Below are 13737 nucleotides of genomic sequence, written 5' to 3'. Positions count from 1 at the left end.
AGCGTTGAAGCTCATGATCGAAGAATGGATAATCACGTCAACGATTGTCCTCACCCGTGTATTCCAGCGTTACGGCACTCAAGTCCTGCTGCTTGAGACCAAGTGGATTGAAGCTTTGAGCGCTTCCAAAGTCCACAATCTTGATGGTGTTGAGGTTCGTCACCATGATGTTGTCTGGCTTCAGGTCCAAGTGGAGGACCCGCCGGTTGTGGAGGTAATCGACTCCCTGGAGGATCTGGACCAAGTAATCCACCACGTCATCCTCAGAGTAGCGGAATCTAGTTGGGAAGAAATGAATTTGAATGATGGTGCGCTCATGCGGACGCGACATTTCCTGACTGCTGACCTGTCGACGAGGCTGTGCAGCAGCTCTTTTCCGGTGCAGTTCTCCGCCACCAGCACGACATATCGTGGCGTCACATAGGCTTCGTGCAAAGCCATGATTTTTTCATTGTGCAGAGATTTCAGGATCTCGTATTCCTTCAGCACTTCCTTTTTGTTCTCTTGGCTATAGGGAATAATTTTGGCCATGTACATTTTGCCTGTGGCGTTCTCGCGGCACTCGCGGATGACTCCGAAACGACCCCTGGCCAAGAATAGTTGCATCATATACTTACTGTATGAAGGAATGCCAAGGTTAAGCCGCTATCCCACTGAGGGATGAACGTTTGCGATGCTAGCGAATGTTGATTTCACATCAGGGTCAAAGGTCGTAACATTTCCTAAATGTTCTCAAAACGGTCTTAATGGTACTCTAAACATTCTTAGTGGTTATTCATTTTAAACATGTTCAAAATGTCCTTGCAACAGGAAAAAACATTAAGACTGCTTAGAGAACCATTACAACTGCTTAAGAATGTTTAGGAAACTGCAAACTTGAACAAACCCTGACGTGAAATCAACATTCGCTAGCGTCGCAGATGTTCATCCCTCAGTCGCATACGGGCTTTAATGTTCAAATCTGTCCATTCAAGTATTTTTCCTTACCTGGATTTCTCCTCCAGGAAGGTGTAAGGTTTCTGTGGAATGCCTTGGCGCAGAGCTGTGGAGGGCGTCGTGCGGCCGGCTGCTGTGCTTCTGGTGGGCGTAGCGGCCCCTTCACCAAATGGGCTCAGGCTAGATGTTTGGAGCACTTTAGGGGAGAAGAACATCGGAGACGTGGCCAGGGAAGCCGCGGTGGTGTTGGGGATGCAATTGGCCGGTTTGGTGGGACTTGAAGGAGGAGTTACAAGAGTGGTTGGGGTCTGCGTCATTGGAGACACAATGTTCACTGGGCTCTGGAGCTTGCCTGCTACAAATGGTGCAGATGCAAGTTTAGAGCTTATTTTTGGCGCATCCTGCGTATTTGTGATTGCAGATGGAGATGAGAAGGTCTCTATGGATGTTGAAGCCCCATTTGATGATGGCTGTGCTGCAGGAGGGAGGGGCCTCATCGGCGAAGTTGCATTTTCAGGACCTGTCAAAGTGGAGGTTGTAGTAGTCATCATGGATGTGGATGGGAGGACACTTGAGGGGGACGCCAAAGGTCCAGGTATCGGAGCGGTCTTGACAACAGCCACCACAGGTGAGGAAGCCTCTTCAGCTGACCACAACAAACACACACATAGTTTACAACTTGTGCATCTTCAGCCTGACATTCCAGTCATACCTGCCCAATCCAAATTGACTGGAGCTGAACAGTTGCTATGTGGACCCTGTCCTGCCTTGTTCACACAGGACACGCGAAACCGGAAGGCGTCCCCTTGTGCTAAGTCGGTCACATTGTAGTAGCAGTCAAGCACTCCGGTGGCAACGGTTTGCCACATTGAATCTCCTGAAGGAACAAGATGTCATAGTACACATCTTTTCTGAAAAATGCTACAACATAAAAGGCTCGGCAGAAATACACGATGTAGTATGAGACCTCCTTTTGTGACATACTAAGATCTCCCCATAGACAAATCGACTATTGGTGCAGTTTGGAATTGAAGAGTTGAATTTGTCACCTTCCGTCTTTCTTTCCAACGTGTAGCTGCATGGAGGCTTGGTGTCGGAGGGCTTCCACAGCACCAGGGCAGTGTTGTTGTACGTCTGAGGGACTTCAGGGGTTCCGGGTCGCTTGGGAACATCTTCAGTCGTGGTGGAAAAGGGGAAAGAGAACCAAATGAGGCGATGACAGAATATTGATCGAATTATGATTCAATCTGTAGCGTCTTAAAGGTGTTTGTTTTCATGAGTTTTCCATAAAGTGACTAATTAAGAATGAGAATGAACTCTTTCTTATGGATCAGGAGTGGGCACACTCGGTCCTCGAGGGCCGGAGTCCTGCAGGTTTGAGATGTTTCCCTTCTTCAACACAGCTGATATATGATCAGCTCATCAGCAAGCTCTGCATAAGCTTGATAATGATCCCGTTGATTGGAATCTGCTTGTGTTGGAAGAGAGAAACCTCCAAAATCTGCAGGACTCCGGCCCCCGAGGACCGAGTTGGCAGACCCCTGGTCAAGCCGTTCACGAAAAGATAAAATATTTGAGTGATTCACGTCAAAACAAAGTCCTCACAAAGAAGGAATTGAAACAGACACGTCTCAACATCTGAGACGCACACGACGACTGCAGCAGAGTGCGGCGAGCATTGGATCTTGTGATGTGGATTTCAGCTGGTCAGGATTTGTTTTTGTTTGGCACAGCTTTTACAGCAGATGCGCTTCCCGACACAACCCAAAAATGTACCCCCAAACCATTATGTGGTTAATTGTTTCACGTAAAAGCTCATTACTACTCTATTCATTCCATTCAAACGTAAATATTCCAATGTTCACTTGCATTACATGGAATATGCTGTCAGTGATGAAAGAGGAGAGGATGAGCAGCCAGTTTGTTTGGGTGACACTTACAAGCAATGGTGAGTGTACAAGAAGTGGTGATAGCAGCGAGGGGGTTGGTAGCAACACACTCGTACACCCCAGCATCGTTTTGGCTGCACTTCAGGATGGTAAGAAGCTGCCTGCCGTCCGGATGGGAGATCCGACTGATTCGCTCATCCGCATCCACAGCTTTACGATCTGTAAGATAATAATAATAATAAAAAAAATTGGAATGTTTGAGTTTTGGCACCTCATTTTAAATGTTATCAGCGCTAGGATGGAAGCAGGAGACCTTTCATCCATGCGATGTCAGGATGTGGACTGCCGGCGGGGAGACAACTGAGGGTGACCTGCTCGCCCTCGAGCAGGATTTGGTCTTTGAGTTTGATGTGGAACACGGGCGGGAAATCCGAAGAAGAACGCAAAAACTTCAGAGTGCGGAAAGTCTCTTCTTCTTTTGGGGTGTGTGAAAGGAGGTCAGTCTGAGAAGGTGTTTTGTCTTTTTTGCTCTTGGTCAGACCCCACCTGTCCCATCGAGACCGCCGGTCGTTCTCTTTCTCAGATTGAACACTGGAAGTGGATTCAATGGACTCCTTCGATGCGCCCACGCCAGCCTGCTTTGCCAGCTGATTCTCCGGCACGCCCATTCCTTTCAGTCCTCGCCCTTCCGACTGTGAATGGCGATGGCGAGAGAACAGGGGCGTCTTCTTTTCCTCCGTGTTCTCGTGTCTTTGGTCTGACAGACTGCGGACTTTTGTGGGTGTTTCTGCGACTTTATGCTCAAACTTGTGTCGCATTGTGAGGATCGGAGAATCCATGAGCCTCGTCAGTTGCTGCTCTTTCTGACTTCCCTCTGCAGTTTTCACCTTCCTGTCCTCGGACTGGCTCCTGATCTTGGCCGAGATTCCGGCCACTTTGGACTCAAACATGCGCCTCATAGCGGAAACCGCAGACTCGTCAGCTTTTGTTCGTTCTCTTTCTTCCTGCTCATTTGTGTCCAAAGATTTACTGCGACCGACTGCCCATGTAACCCTCTTAGGGGCTGCGCTTTCCTTTGATTTCTCCACTTTTTTATCAACTGATGTTGATCTCTTTCCTCGCATCGACCACCTGCCAATAAGGCTTAGGCCTGGTTCTTTTTCCTTATCTTCCCGTAGATCGTGGACTGACTTAGACTTCTCTTGTAGCCCTCTGGAGACCATTTCAAGGGGGGCTCCCCTCTGCCCCGGCCTGTAAACCTCATCTTCTCCTCCACCAATCTTACGACTCAGTGTAGGCGATTTTTCCTCGGATTTGTTTCTGGTTAGCTTTCTGAGACCGCGAGTCAGAGATGACTCGCGCTTCTTGAATCTGGCTTCAAAGACCTCTTCCGAGTCAATGTCTTTGATATCTGTTCGAAGTAGCGGTTGGCGCGGCATGCCAGGCATTTCTGGGTTTGGAGATGCGGAAGTGGAAGCTGAGGGTCGATCGGCGGTTGCCACTTTGGCAAACACAGCCGAGTGTTGAGGTGAAGGAGTCTTTTTGGGTTCGTGTCCTTTCAACTTGCCAGACGCTTGGTCGGATGTTTGCGATGACCCGCCAACAGCTCCCGACTTGCTTTCATATGCAGATGATGCTTTTGTCATTTGTGATGTTTCTTTAAATTCACTCCCTCTTTCTTGATTGCTATGTCGATCCAAATGTTCTTTCCTTTTGTCCTCTGCTTCAACATCCTCTTCTATCACAATTAAGGGAGTGACAAGTGAGGAAGATCTGGGCTCACGTTCTGCATTGTTTACCTTTTCGTTATTGGTCCTTTTCTCTTGATGATGTTGGTCCACTTCCAATGCTGTTGGGTATATAAATGAGTTCCGCTCTGTGGGTGACTCCTGCATGGTTTGTTCTGTGAGGACGGACATGGATGTCGCTTCCTGAAGCTTTTTGCCCTCAGTGCTTCCAGTGCTTATTGTCGGGATTTCTAAGGGAGCTCCATACCTGCGATGAAGCGGCATGGGTTCCGAATCTTCTTGAGTGAAGGAAGTGCTTTTCTGAAATACTTTGGTCTTTGGCGTATCCTGTCCAGCACTCTCAGAGGATGCTGCTCGCACGAGTGTGGAGGGCCCCGCTCTGGACCTCAGATTGCGATCCAGAGAACCGGTTTGTCTCTCATCATCCATGCCAAGAGTTTCAAATAAGGGTCCTCGCAGGCCGCTCATCTTTTTGTCCATGCTTCCTCCCCTTAGCAGCCGTTGTCTCATGAGCTCCAGTTTCAAGGCGTAATCCTCCTGGCTTATCTTTGTCATTCCAGGACTTGGACTACGGTTGGGCAGTTCAAGAGAAACTGTCTTTTTCAGGCTATTGCTGCTGGTTTCTGTCACCTCATTGATATCACCCTGTTGGGGGTCCACGTGAAGAAGCAACGCAGAGTCAGCAGAACTGCCCCTCCTCATGGTAGATCTTCTTGCTTTTGTCTGAGACTCATCCGTCTCTGTACTCGATCCTTTTTGAAGTGGAGCTCTTTTTGTCTGTTGACTTATCTCCTCATTTGTGCTTTGGTCTTTACGCGTCTCACATTCACCAGCTTCTCTTTTGACGCCAGCAGTGTCCAAGTTGTTCCTACTTCTATCGACAATATCTTTGGGCCCCTCTGTGACATGTTCGTCCCCGGGCATCTCATTCAGGGAGACTCTGGAACCGGAGAAGAACATCGATAGCGGCATAGGAATGAAGGGAAGCTCATCCACGTCTGCTTCTGAGTCGGAGGACGATGAAGGTGGCGGGGAGCCTTCTTTTAAATGGCGAGCCACCGCAATGGACACGTGGCTGGATGCGTCATTAAGTAGCTCTGGGATCGTTCGCATCACCATCTTTGATTTGTAACTAATTAGGGAGCGCTGAGGGGCAAACATCAGGATAGAAGTGATGGAGAATGGCTTTTTGAGTGCATTTCATAATTAAACAATCTGACGCTTCAGTTGGCATACCTCCACAATCTAATGAGATGATAATGACGATAAAAATCTTTATTTCTTATCAAAAGACGCGCGGACGGCTCCGTTGTGTTTTCTTTTTAAATTATTTTGTTATTAGGAGGCTTCATTGAAGAAAAAAAAAAGAAGTCATTGCAAAACACAAGACTGGCGTTCGTGTTTACAATCGCGACGTAAAATAATCTATTTGTGCTATTTTGAAGAACAAAGAGGCAATAAAGGCAGCCATTTTGGCTCGAGGAACCACTATTTTAACAAGGCACCTCAAACACCTCCAAAAGCGCTTGCTGCTAATAGCATGAGTGAGGAAATCAACTCGAAAGCTCTGAGGATGAGGGCGGAAAACAAAAATGTGTTTCGAACCAACGTGATGACCGGCGTTTGCCCACTGCCGAGGCTGCATTGAAGTGCGCTCACGTGATTCTGCTGGTGCAACAGAAAAAAAGAAGGGAGCATTTTTGTAACCGCATACCAATAAAACTAAGTTCATGATAAGTTGAATTAAGTTCATGAAACAAAGTCTGACTAATGACAGTATCGTTTGAATATTAACTCCATGAAAGGGGCAAACTCATGATTATTGTCCATGTACTGGCAGATTCAAATATTTGGTTGAATCGCATTAGATTGTGTAAGTGTACCTAATGTTGAGGCCAGCCAATGAATATTGAAAATTTGCGTTGTACCTGCCATCGCCTTCTAGACAAAACCTGCTTTAGCCTTGCTGTGCAGATGCTCTTGTTACTTTCTGACTGCGAGATAAAATGTCATCAATGTTTTGAAGAACCGAAATGAAAGACTGAAAGTCTGACCGCTACCTTGAACCAAGGATGACGAAGACACTCGGTGGCACTCGGCCTCCTGTGACAACAAACATAAAGAAGCCACAGTTGAATGACATACGTCGTAATACATACACACACACACATGTAAGAGCGCTTACAGTCGGTCCACCATCAACAGCTTGACGACAAAACCCTTTGCCTCTTTGCAGAAACCCGAAAACATGGTCTCATCGAAAGCCACATTGTAGTTGCGAATGTTTAACACTGTGGCTCTGTCGTTTTCGCCGCTGAATGGCGACACTCCTGTCAGACTGGGAAAGAGCATTTTTTTACATGAGATCAGCCACTGCATGTTCAATACGTGCACTTTGGGTGTGACCTACCAGAGATATGCAATGACCGCGACTGGCCTGTAGGAAGCAGCATAGACACGTGAAACGTACTGTCGGTGATGCGATGCAAGCGAGCGGATAGGCGGTCGGCTCACCATATGTCGGTTGCCGTGGAGACGGGGGTTTGGTTCACAATCTCTGGCGCAACATATTCCGGTGTGCCATATTTGCAGTAGTGCTCCTCTGACGAGTCCAGTTTGACGGCGTTCCCAAAGTCGCAAATGCGGATCTGGTCACTGCCGGCAACTGCCATCAAAATGTTTTCTGGCTAAAAGCCAATGAAGGCAAGAGCAATCAATTCTTGTCATTGGAAACTAATGTGATGGATTCTGTGAAGACAAGCAGCTACCTTGATATCAAGGTGGGCCACGTCCTTTTCATGAAGGTAGCGAAGGCCTTCCAGCACCTGCTGAACACTTTGACGAATCTGTGGAGATGCACAAATGATGAGGAGACGATTCCGAGGTCATGTGACGGGAGTTGGTTGGGGAAAGCGGAACCCACTTCCAGCTCTGTGACTGTCGTTCTTCTGGACATTCGTTCTAACATCTCCTCGTGACACCTTCACAGCCGCGGCTGAGGAAAACAGACTGCACGATCCAACACCCCTCAACGCACGCTTTTCTTTTTTTGGTTTTGTTCATTTCACTCAAGAATGAGTCGGGGAATACGCGGGACTCTCGATGACAACATTAGAATGAATGTATTGGCTCTTGTGTGTCTATGAGATGCATTCAGGAACCCCGTCAATTGACAGCATGCGTTTGCTTTTAAATAAAGCTGCATACAAAAAGGATACAACTCGGTTATCAGCACCACCAAATTCTTTTTCTCAAAGGCGTCATGGAGGAAGATGATGCGCTGGTGGTCCAGCTCGGACAGCAGTCGCATCTCTCGGAGTACCAGCGTTTTCCTCTTCCCTCGCGCAGATGCGAACTTGCCGGCAAAATCCTTCTTTCCGTTCTTCTCAGTCACTCGTTTCACGTAGGAAAAGGTCCCCCTGTGACACACAACATTTGGATACATTTCATGTTACTTTCAAACTATCGTTTCCAACATGACAAACTCTTCAGGGCACTCAAATGTGGATTTATACCTACGGCCTGGTTTTTGACAGAGCTCAATGTTTTTGTCTGTTGGCCGCATTGCTTTTGACATGATGGACAATACAACAGCTCGCACCCACTTCAGTTAACAGTCTATGCCAGAGGTGGGCATCGAGGGCCGGAGTCCTGCAGGTTTTGCATGTTGCCCCTCTCCAACACAGCTGATATATAATCAGCTCATCAGCAAGCTCTGCATAAGCCTGATAACGATCCTGTTGATTGGAATCAGCTTGTGTTGGAAGTGAGAAACCTCCAAAACCTGCAGGACTGCGGCCCTCGAGGACCGAGATTGCCCACCTCTGGTCTATGCTCATGGATATGACTTAGGGCGGCTTGACTCAGTGGTAGAGTAGTCATCTCCATCCGCGAGGTTGAGGGTTGGATCCTCATCCCCGGTGACCTTGCCGAAGCGTCCTTGAGCAAGACACTGAACCCCGATTTGCTCCCAGTGGACCGGGCCGCACCCTGCATGGCGGCAGCTGACCACTGGTGCGTGAACGGGTGAAGGTGAGGCCTTGTAAAGCGCTTTGGGCACCATATGGTGTCGTTAAAGTCCATTTACCGTTACTGGATTTCATTCTTCAGTCAATGGTTTAGTCATTCCTATGTTTTAGTTGAGGAAAGGTGTGGCATGCTTGGTCTTATCCCTCGTACCTGCCTATCTCCTTGTGGAGGTCATAGTAGTCTGTTAAGCGTCGCATCTTCCTGAGAATGCTTCCCTCATCTTCCATTGGTTCGATGGCCTCTTTTTGCTCTGTGGAGAACATGCGTACTTTGACATATGTATGTTTCGAGTTTCATGCAAAGTACAAACCTGTGTGAATGGTCAATTCAGCCTTGCAGGAGTTGGACCCGGCCAGGTTCTTTGCCGTGCACGTGTACACACCAGAGTGCTCGGTGCGAGCGTTGAGGATCACAAGAGAATACTCGGGGTCATCATACACAAAAGTGAAGTAGCTGCTTTCGGAGAGAAGCAGATCATCCTGTGAAAGATTTCAACAAAACACCTCATCAAATATCCAGAGTCAACTTTGAGGGCTTCAACTGTTGCAATAACGACCTTGAACCACAGAATGTCTGGGTCTGGTTTCCCATCGACCACCACAGCGAGACTAGTTGTCTCTCCTGCACGCACGTCCACATCTTCCATGATGCTTTCAAACTTGGGTGGCACTGTGGCGGGATAGGTAAGAAAATAATTCTGGCTCCGTTGGCCCGAGGAAGCCAAAATGTGCCGCCATCCCACCTGCCGTGACCAGCTGCAGCGTGCCGAGGTCGCTGCCAAACTGGTTGCTGGCCATCACCACCAGCTGGCCAAGGTCCAACGCGCGGACACGCTGAAGCTTCAGTGAGTATTGATGGTCATCTGGCATGCTCATCTCGCACACCCCCGCTTTGTTGACCAAGGCCACGCCCCTCCTGGTCGACACAGAAGCCACATCTTGCAGCACCTTCCCTTAACTGACTGCGGAGATGAAAATAAACACTGACCTTTTCCAAGTGATTGTGGCGTGCACATGGTTCAGCGTGATGGTGATGCTTACGGGTTGATTTTCAACCACGTACACGATGTCAGCTTTGTCTACGATGACCGGAGCCTTCCTCAAATAAGGTCCTGCACAAAGATGTGCATTCGTCGTAGGGGTGTCAGGCCATTAAAACTGTTAATCGGAATTATTCGCACGACTTCAATAGTTCACTCATGCCTAATCGCAAATGATATATACGTAATTATATATATGTGCAATAAAATGTACAATGAAATATTTTTTCCAAGTTTTCATGCTCTTGTTAACATAAAAATGGGAAAAAAGTTAAACTAATAGAAATATGGCTGCAACTTAAAATATAATTTCACAATAATTAATCAAATTAAAAATATGTACTATACTGTAAGTGTGATTTAGATTTGTGTTGAGGTCATTTTTCTGCCACTAGAGGGCATCATTGCATTTGTAAGACGTTGGTGACATTTTTCTTTTCATATCGAATCTTTAACATGGAGAAAGAAGCTTGTGAAATTCTGCACACTTTTTTTTTAACATTGTAAGATACAACTTGACCCCAGTCTCCACAAATATACACATTATTATTACATTTCTCAATGCAACATTTTCAACTGGATATGGAATTCCCCCAGTACAGGCTTTCCAAGTAAGGGGTGGTCATTAATCGGGCGTTAAAAAAAAGAAAAAGTAGCGTTATAGGAACTTTCAATTATCGCACCAATTTTGACACCCCTAATTCATACACAATTGCAAGTCAAAGGGGTTTCTTGAGCCAGCAGAAACCTTGTGACCCTTGCTACCTCTGTCCTGGAGCTGGACCAGATCTGTGGAAGGCGAAGGCTTGCTAAGTGTCTTGCCGGTGGACGTCAGGATCCTGAAAGCGTAGCGGACCCCCTTGGAAAGGCCGCTAATGGTGTAGCTGGTTTCCCTCAAGTTGGATGCCACAGTGGACCACTGGATGGAGCCCAGAGGCTGCTGCTGGAGCACATACGTCAAGGAGACAGAATCTGCAAGCAAGCAGGAAAAGTGTCAAACCGCACAGCGGACACTCGCAAAAAGACATTTCATGAGTCAATGGCTGCAATCTTTGATCTTAGCTGGATTTAACAACTGGAACGGGATCTCACAGAAGCACAACAAATGGCTTTAACTAACAAACAACCTTTCACAGACTTTTGCAGAGACTGAGAGAAAAATCTACTACTACCATAAATTGGATTTAATCTCTTTGATCTGTTCCAGCTGAGGCTAATCGTTTTTCCCGTGATGGCCTCGATGACCGGGGGGCCATCAGGTGGATCTGGAACAATATCTGTTCAGAAAGCACAAAAGAACATTTTGTAAAAGGAATACAAACTCTATTTATGAACAGGATGGGAGGCGGGGCTACCTGAAACGTATAAATGTGCGTAGCAGGCTGCTTTGCCCACTTTGTTAGCAATCACAGCCTTGTAGACGCCACCGTCAGCATGACAAGCAGTCGGAATGAGCAGACTGTGGACGTCCCTGTCTGAAGGAGACGCACACGCTTCTTATTTGCTCGCACTCAGAGGCCACACGTTTGGCGGTCGCTTACTCTGTGTCATGTTGCGCTCCTCGCTGCTCTTAATGCGCTTCCCGTTGTGGTACCAGCTGATTCCCGGGTACGGCAGGCCCGTCACCTTGCAGTTCAGCACCGCCTCTTTGCCTTCAATCACTTCCAGATCGGACAGAGGTTTGATAAAATCTGGCATGGTTCTCTTCAGCGCCTCACTGTCCAGCTGCTCGGGCTCTTCCGGGATGGATGGCATTTTCTCAAGTTTGGACCTGCAGGGTTATACGTCGGAGAGTGCAAAAGTTTCACGGCTCTTTTTCTTTTGCTTACCGCTGCCATACAAATGATGAAGTTTCTTTCTTTGTGCTTTATTTTCTATAAATGGGAAAATTTGACCTAACAAAGTTACCAGCACTCCACAAACTAAAACTAGCAAGTCCCCTGTAGCTTGACTGGATAGCATCGCATCGCATTTAGGAATTTAGAACCGATACACAACTCGACGGTCTTGAGAATGATTTTTGCTTATTTTTTTTCCAAGGTTGGGATGATTACATAACATACGTCGTCAATATTTAAATAGGAATTGGCTGTACAAGGTTGATTTCGTTTCGGATTTTGTTTCATCCTCACTGGGTCAAAAGGCTCAAATAAATACATACAGCCAACTAATTATATACACTGTATGTTAAATGTCCAGTAAAAAATTTCAGATTAACCAAAATATTTTTGTAGCTATCAATAATAGTTAAATAACTTGACTAAAGATTTGAACAGTCCTCTTGGCAAGAATTGGTTGCGTTTGGTAGAATTAAATTAAATAAGTTTCTTGACACAGACTCAAACTCCTTGCACAATTTCATTTGTTTGTGGACGCTTGCATCCTGTTGAGTCTTATTCTAGTTATTTTTTTTAAGTATGATTACCCAACATTGCTTACTATTGGAGGTGGGTGTCATTTTGTTGCGTGTTTTTTTCCGTGTGTTTTGTTGTGTCAAATAAAGATATGGATTATTTTGAATTTCTGTTTATACATTGATACTACTATACTCAATTAGTAATGCTTGAATTTGAATAGCAAAATTGCCTAAAGTCAGCTGGAATAGGACCCAGCTCATCTTACTACTCACCCTATTGAGAGCAGGTGGTATAAACAAGGTATGTACAGCATATATATATATATATATATATATATATAGCGCTTACCGCTTACCGCTTTACTTTCTACTCATACAGTATATTGATGGTATAGGGTAGTTCTAGCATACTAATGTGCGTCTCATCGGTTGTACCACGGGTTCAATTCCGCTTAATTTCTCTGAAAATTGTTCTTCTATCTACTGTATGCCAGCGATGTATTGCGATAGGAAAAACCATTAAATGTTTTCCACGAGAGGGCAGAAGGTACAATTAACTTGTGTAGCCACTAAATGTCATTCATTGCACACAATTACAACTAAACAGGCCCAGATTTCACACGGTGTAAATAAATGTGGTGGACATTTCAGTTTGGTGGTGTGAGATTTTGCTAAATGCAAAATACAGAGCAGTGGTAATTTGAAGATTTATATTATATGTAGGGCTGTGCAATTAAGCAAATTACAATTTCAATGATTACACTTATTTTGAGTTGTTTAAATGTATACATTTGCTGAAAAAAAGAGTATTTTTTAATAACTAATTTAATAAATTTAGTTTCATCCAAAAATAACTTAATTATAATTATAGAGTTTCAAAAAAAAAAGATTTGTCTTAATATCTTTTACATTTGAACATTTTCTTGTTTTGTACCCAAAAAGTAAATATAATCGTCCTAATCGTGATTTCATTAATGACCAAAATAATGGCGATGAATATTTTACTCATAATCGAGCCGCCCTAATGACGCGTATGTAACAAAGGACTTGATCCTGACATCTTACATGTGAGAGGAAACGGCGGCCCGGTGCTCTTGTATGTAAAGCTCAGCCGTGCATTCGGACTTCCCGTGAATGTTGCGAGCCACGGCCGTGTAGAAGCCCTCTGTGTCACTGCTGACGTTGGCGATGACAAGCGAGTGGCGTCCTCCCTCGTTGAGAACGCACACGTTGTCGCTCTCCTCCACTCTGGACTCTGAAAGCACCGAGAGAGAGGAGAAACGTGACATTCCTTTGAAGAGCGCGTGTGACGCTTTTGTCCAAAACGAGCAAGCAAGTCAGTTGAGCTTCCCTACCAAAGTGCATCCAGGTGACTTGTGGCGCCGGTGACCCGCTCACCTTGCAGTCCAAGCGGGCCGTGCGACCTGCAATGACCTCTAGGACGTCCAGCTTGCGGGTGAACAACGGCTCCTTGGAGGGAGTCACCGTCAGGTTTGCACTGGAGGTCAACTCATCTAAATAGGAAATCAACTGCTTTTATTTTCTCATCGCGGTCATCATGAATGGGTTCTATTGGGCCTGTGGTTGACCTTTCGCCGTGCTCAATTTGCAAGTGTAGGTCCCACTGTCGTCCTCGTGCACTGAATTCAGCAGCAGGCGGCATCTGAAATCAAACATGGCGGCAAGTAAAAAACAAAACAAAGCAGTCTTGTAAAGTCATGGAGTACAAATACTTTGTCA

General features: G+C 46.1%; 1 protein-coding gene across 1 annotated transcript in view; it reads right to left on the bottom strand.

The window, feature by feature from the left end:
* The window catches only part of LOC144052190 (striated muscle preferentially expressed protein kinase-like), a 35024-nt gene that overhangs the window by 1619 nt on the left and 19668 nt on the right, over positions 1-13737 (bottom strand). The window contains exons 10-36 of the mRNA XM_077566073.1: positions 13587-13660; positions 13353-13511; positions 13063-13252; positions 11183-11412; positions 10997-11116; positions 10814-10918; positions 10407-10613; positions 9590-9713; positions 9345-9517; positions 9159-9271; positions 8913-9081; positions 8753-8852; positions 7792-7992; positions 7497-7554; positions 7342-7419; positions 7088-7260; positions 6984-7010; positions 6759-6911; positions 6634-6676; positions 6502-6567; positions 3139-5719; positions 2877-3044; positions 1986-2108; positions 1649-1813; positions 988-1582; positions 347-586; positions 55-278 (exon numbers count right to left, since the gene is read on the bottom strand). Of these exons, the coding sequence (XP_077422199.1) occupies positions 55-278; positions 347-586; positions 988-1582; positions 1649-1813; positions 1986-2108; positions 2877-3044; positions 3139-5719; positions 6502-6567; positions 6634-6676; positions 6759-6911; positions 6984-7010; positions 7088-7260; positions 7342-7419; positions 7497-7554; positions 7792-7992; positions 8753-8852; positions 8913-9081; positions 9159-9271; positions 9345-9517; positions 9590-9713; positions 10407-10613; positions 10814-10918; positions 10997-11116; positions 11183-11412; positions 13063-13252; positions 13353-13511; positions 13587-13660 (6659 nt within the window). The remainder of the gene's footprint in view (positions 1-54; positions 279-346; positions 587-987; positions 1583-1648; positions 1814-1985; positions 2109-2876; positions 3045-3138; positions 5720-6501; positions 6568-6633; positions 6677-6758; positions 6912-6983; positions 7011-7087; positions 7261-7341; positions 7420-7496; positions 7555-7791; positions 7993-8752; positions 8853-8912; positions 9082-9158; positions 9272-9344; positions 9518-9589; positions 9714-10406; positions 10614-10813; positions 10919-10996; positions 11117-11182; positions 11413-13062; positions 13253-13352; positions 13512-13586; positions 13661-13737) is intronic.

The sequence above is a fragment of the Vanacampus margaritifer genome, chromosome 1 (assembly GCF_051991255.1).
Source record: "Vanacampus margaritifer isolate UIUO_Vmar chromosome 1, RoL_Vmar_1.0, whole genome shotgun sequence".
Lineage (NCBI taxonomy): Eukaryota > Metazoa > Chordata > Actinopteri > Syngnathiformes > Syngnathidae > Vanacampus > Vanacampus margaritifer.
The sequence above is the reverse complement of the archived record's forward strand: the minus strand, read 5'-3'. Positions and strand labels throughout refer to the sequence as shown.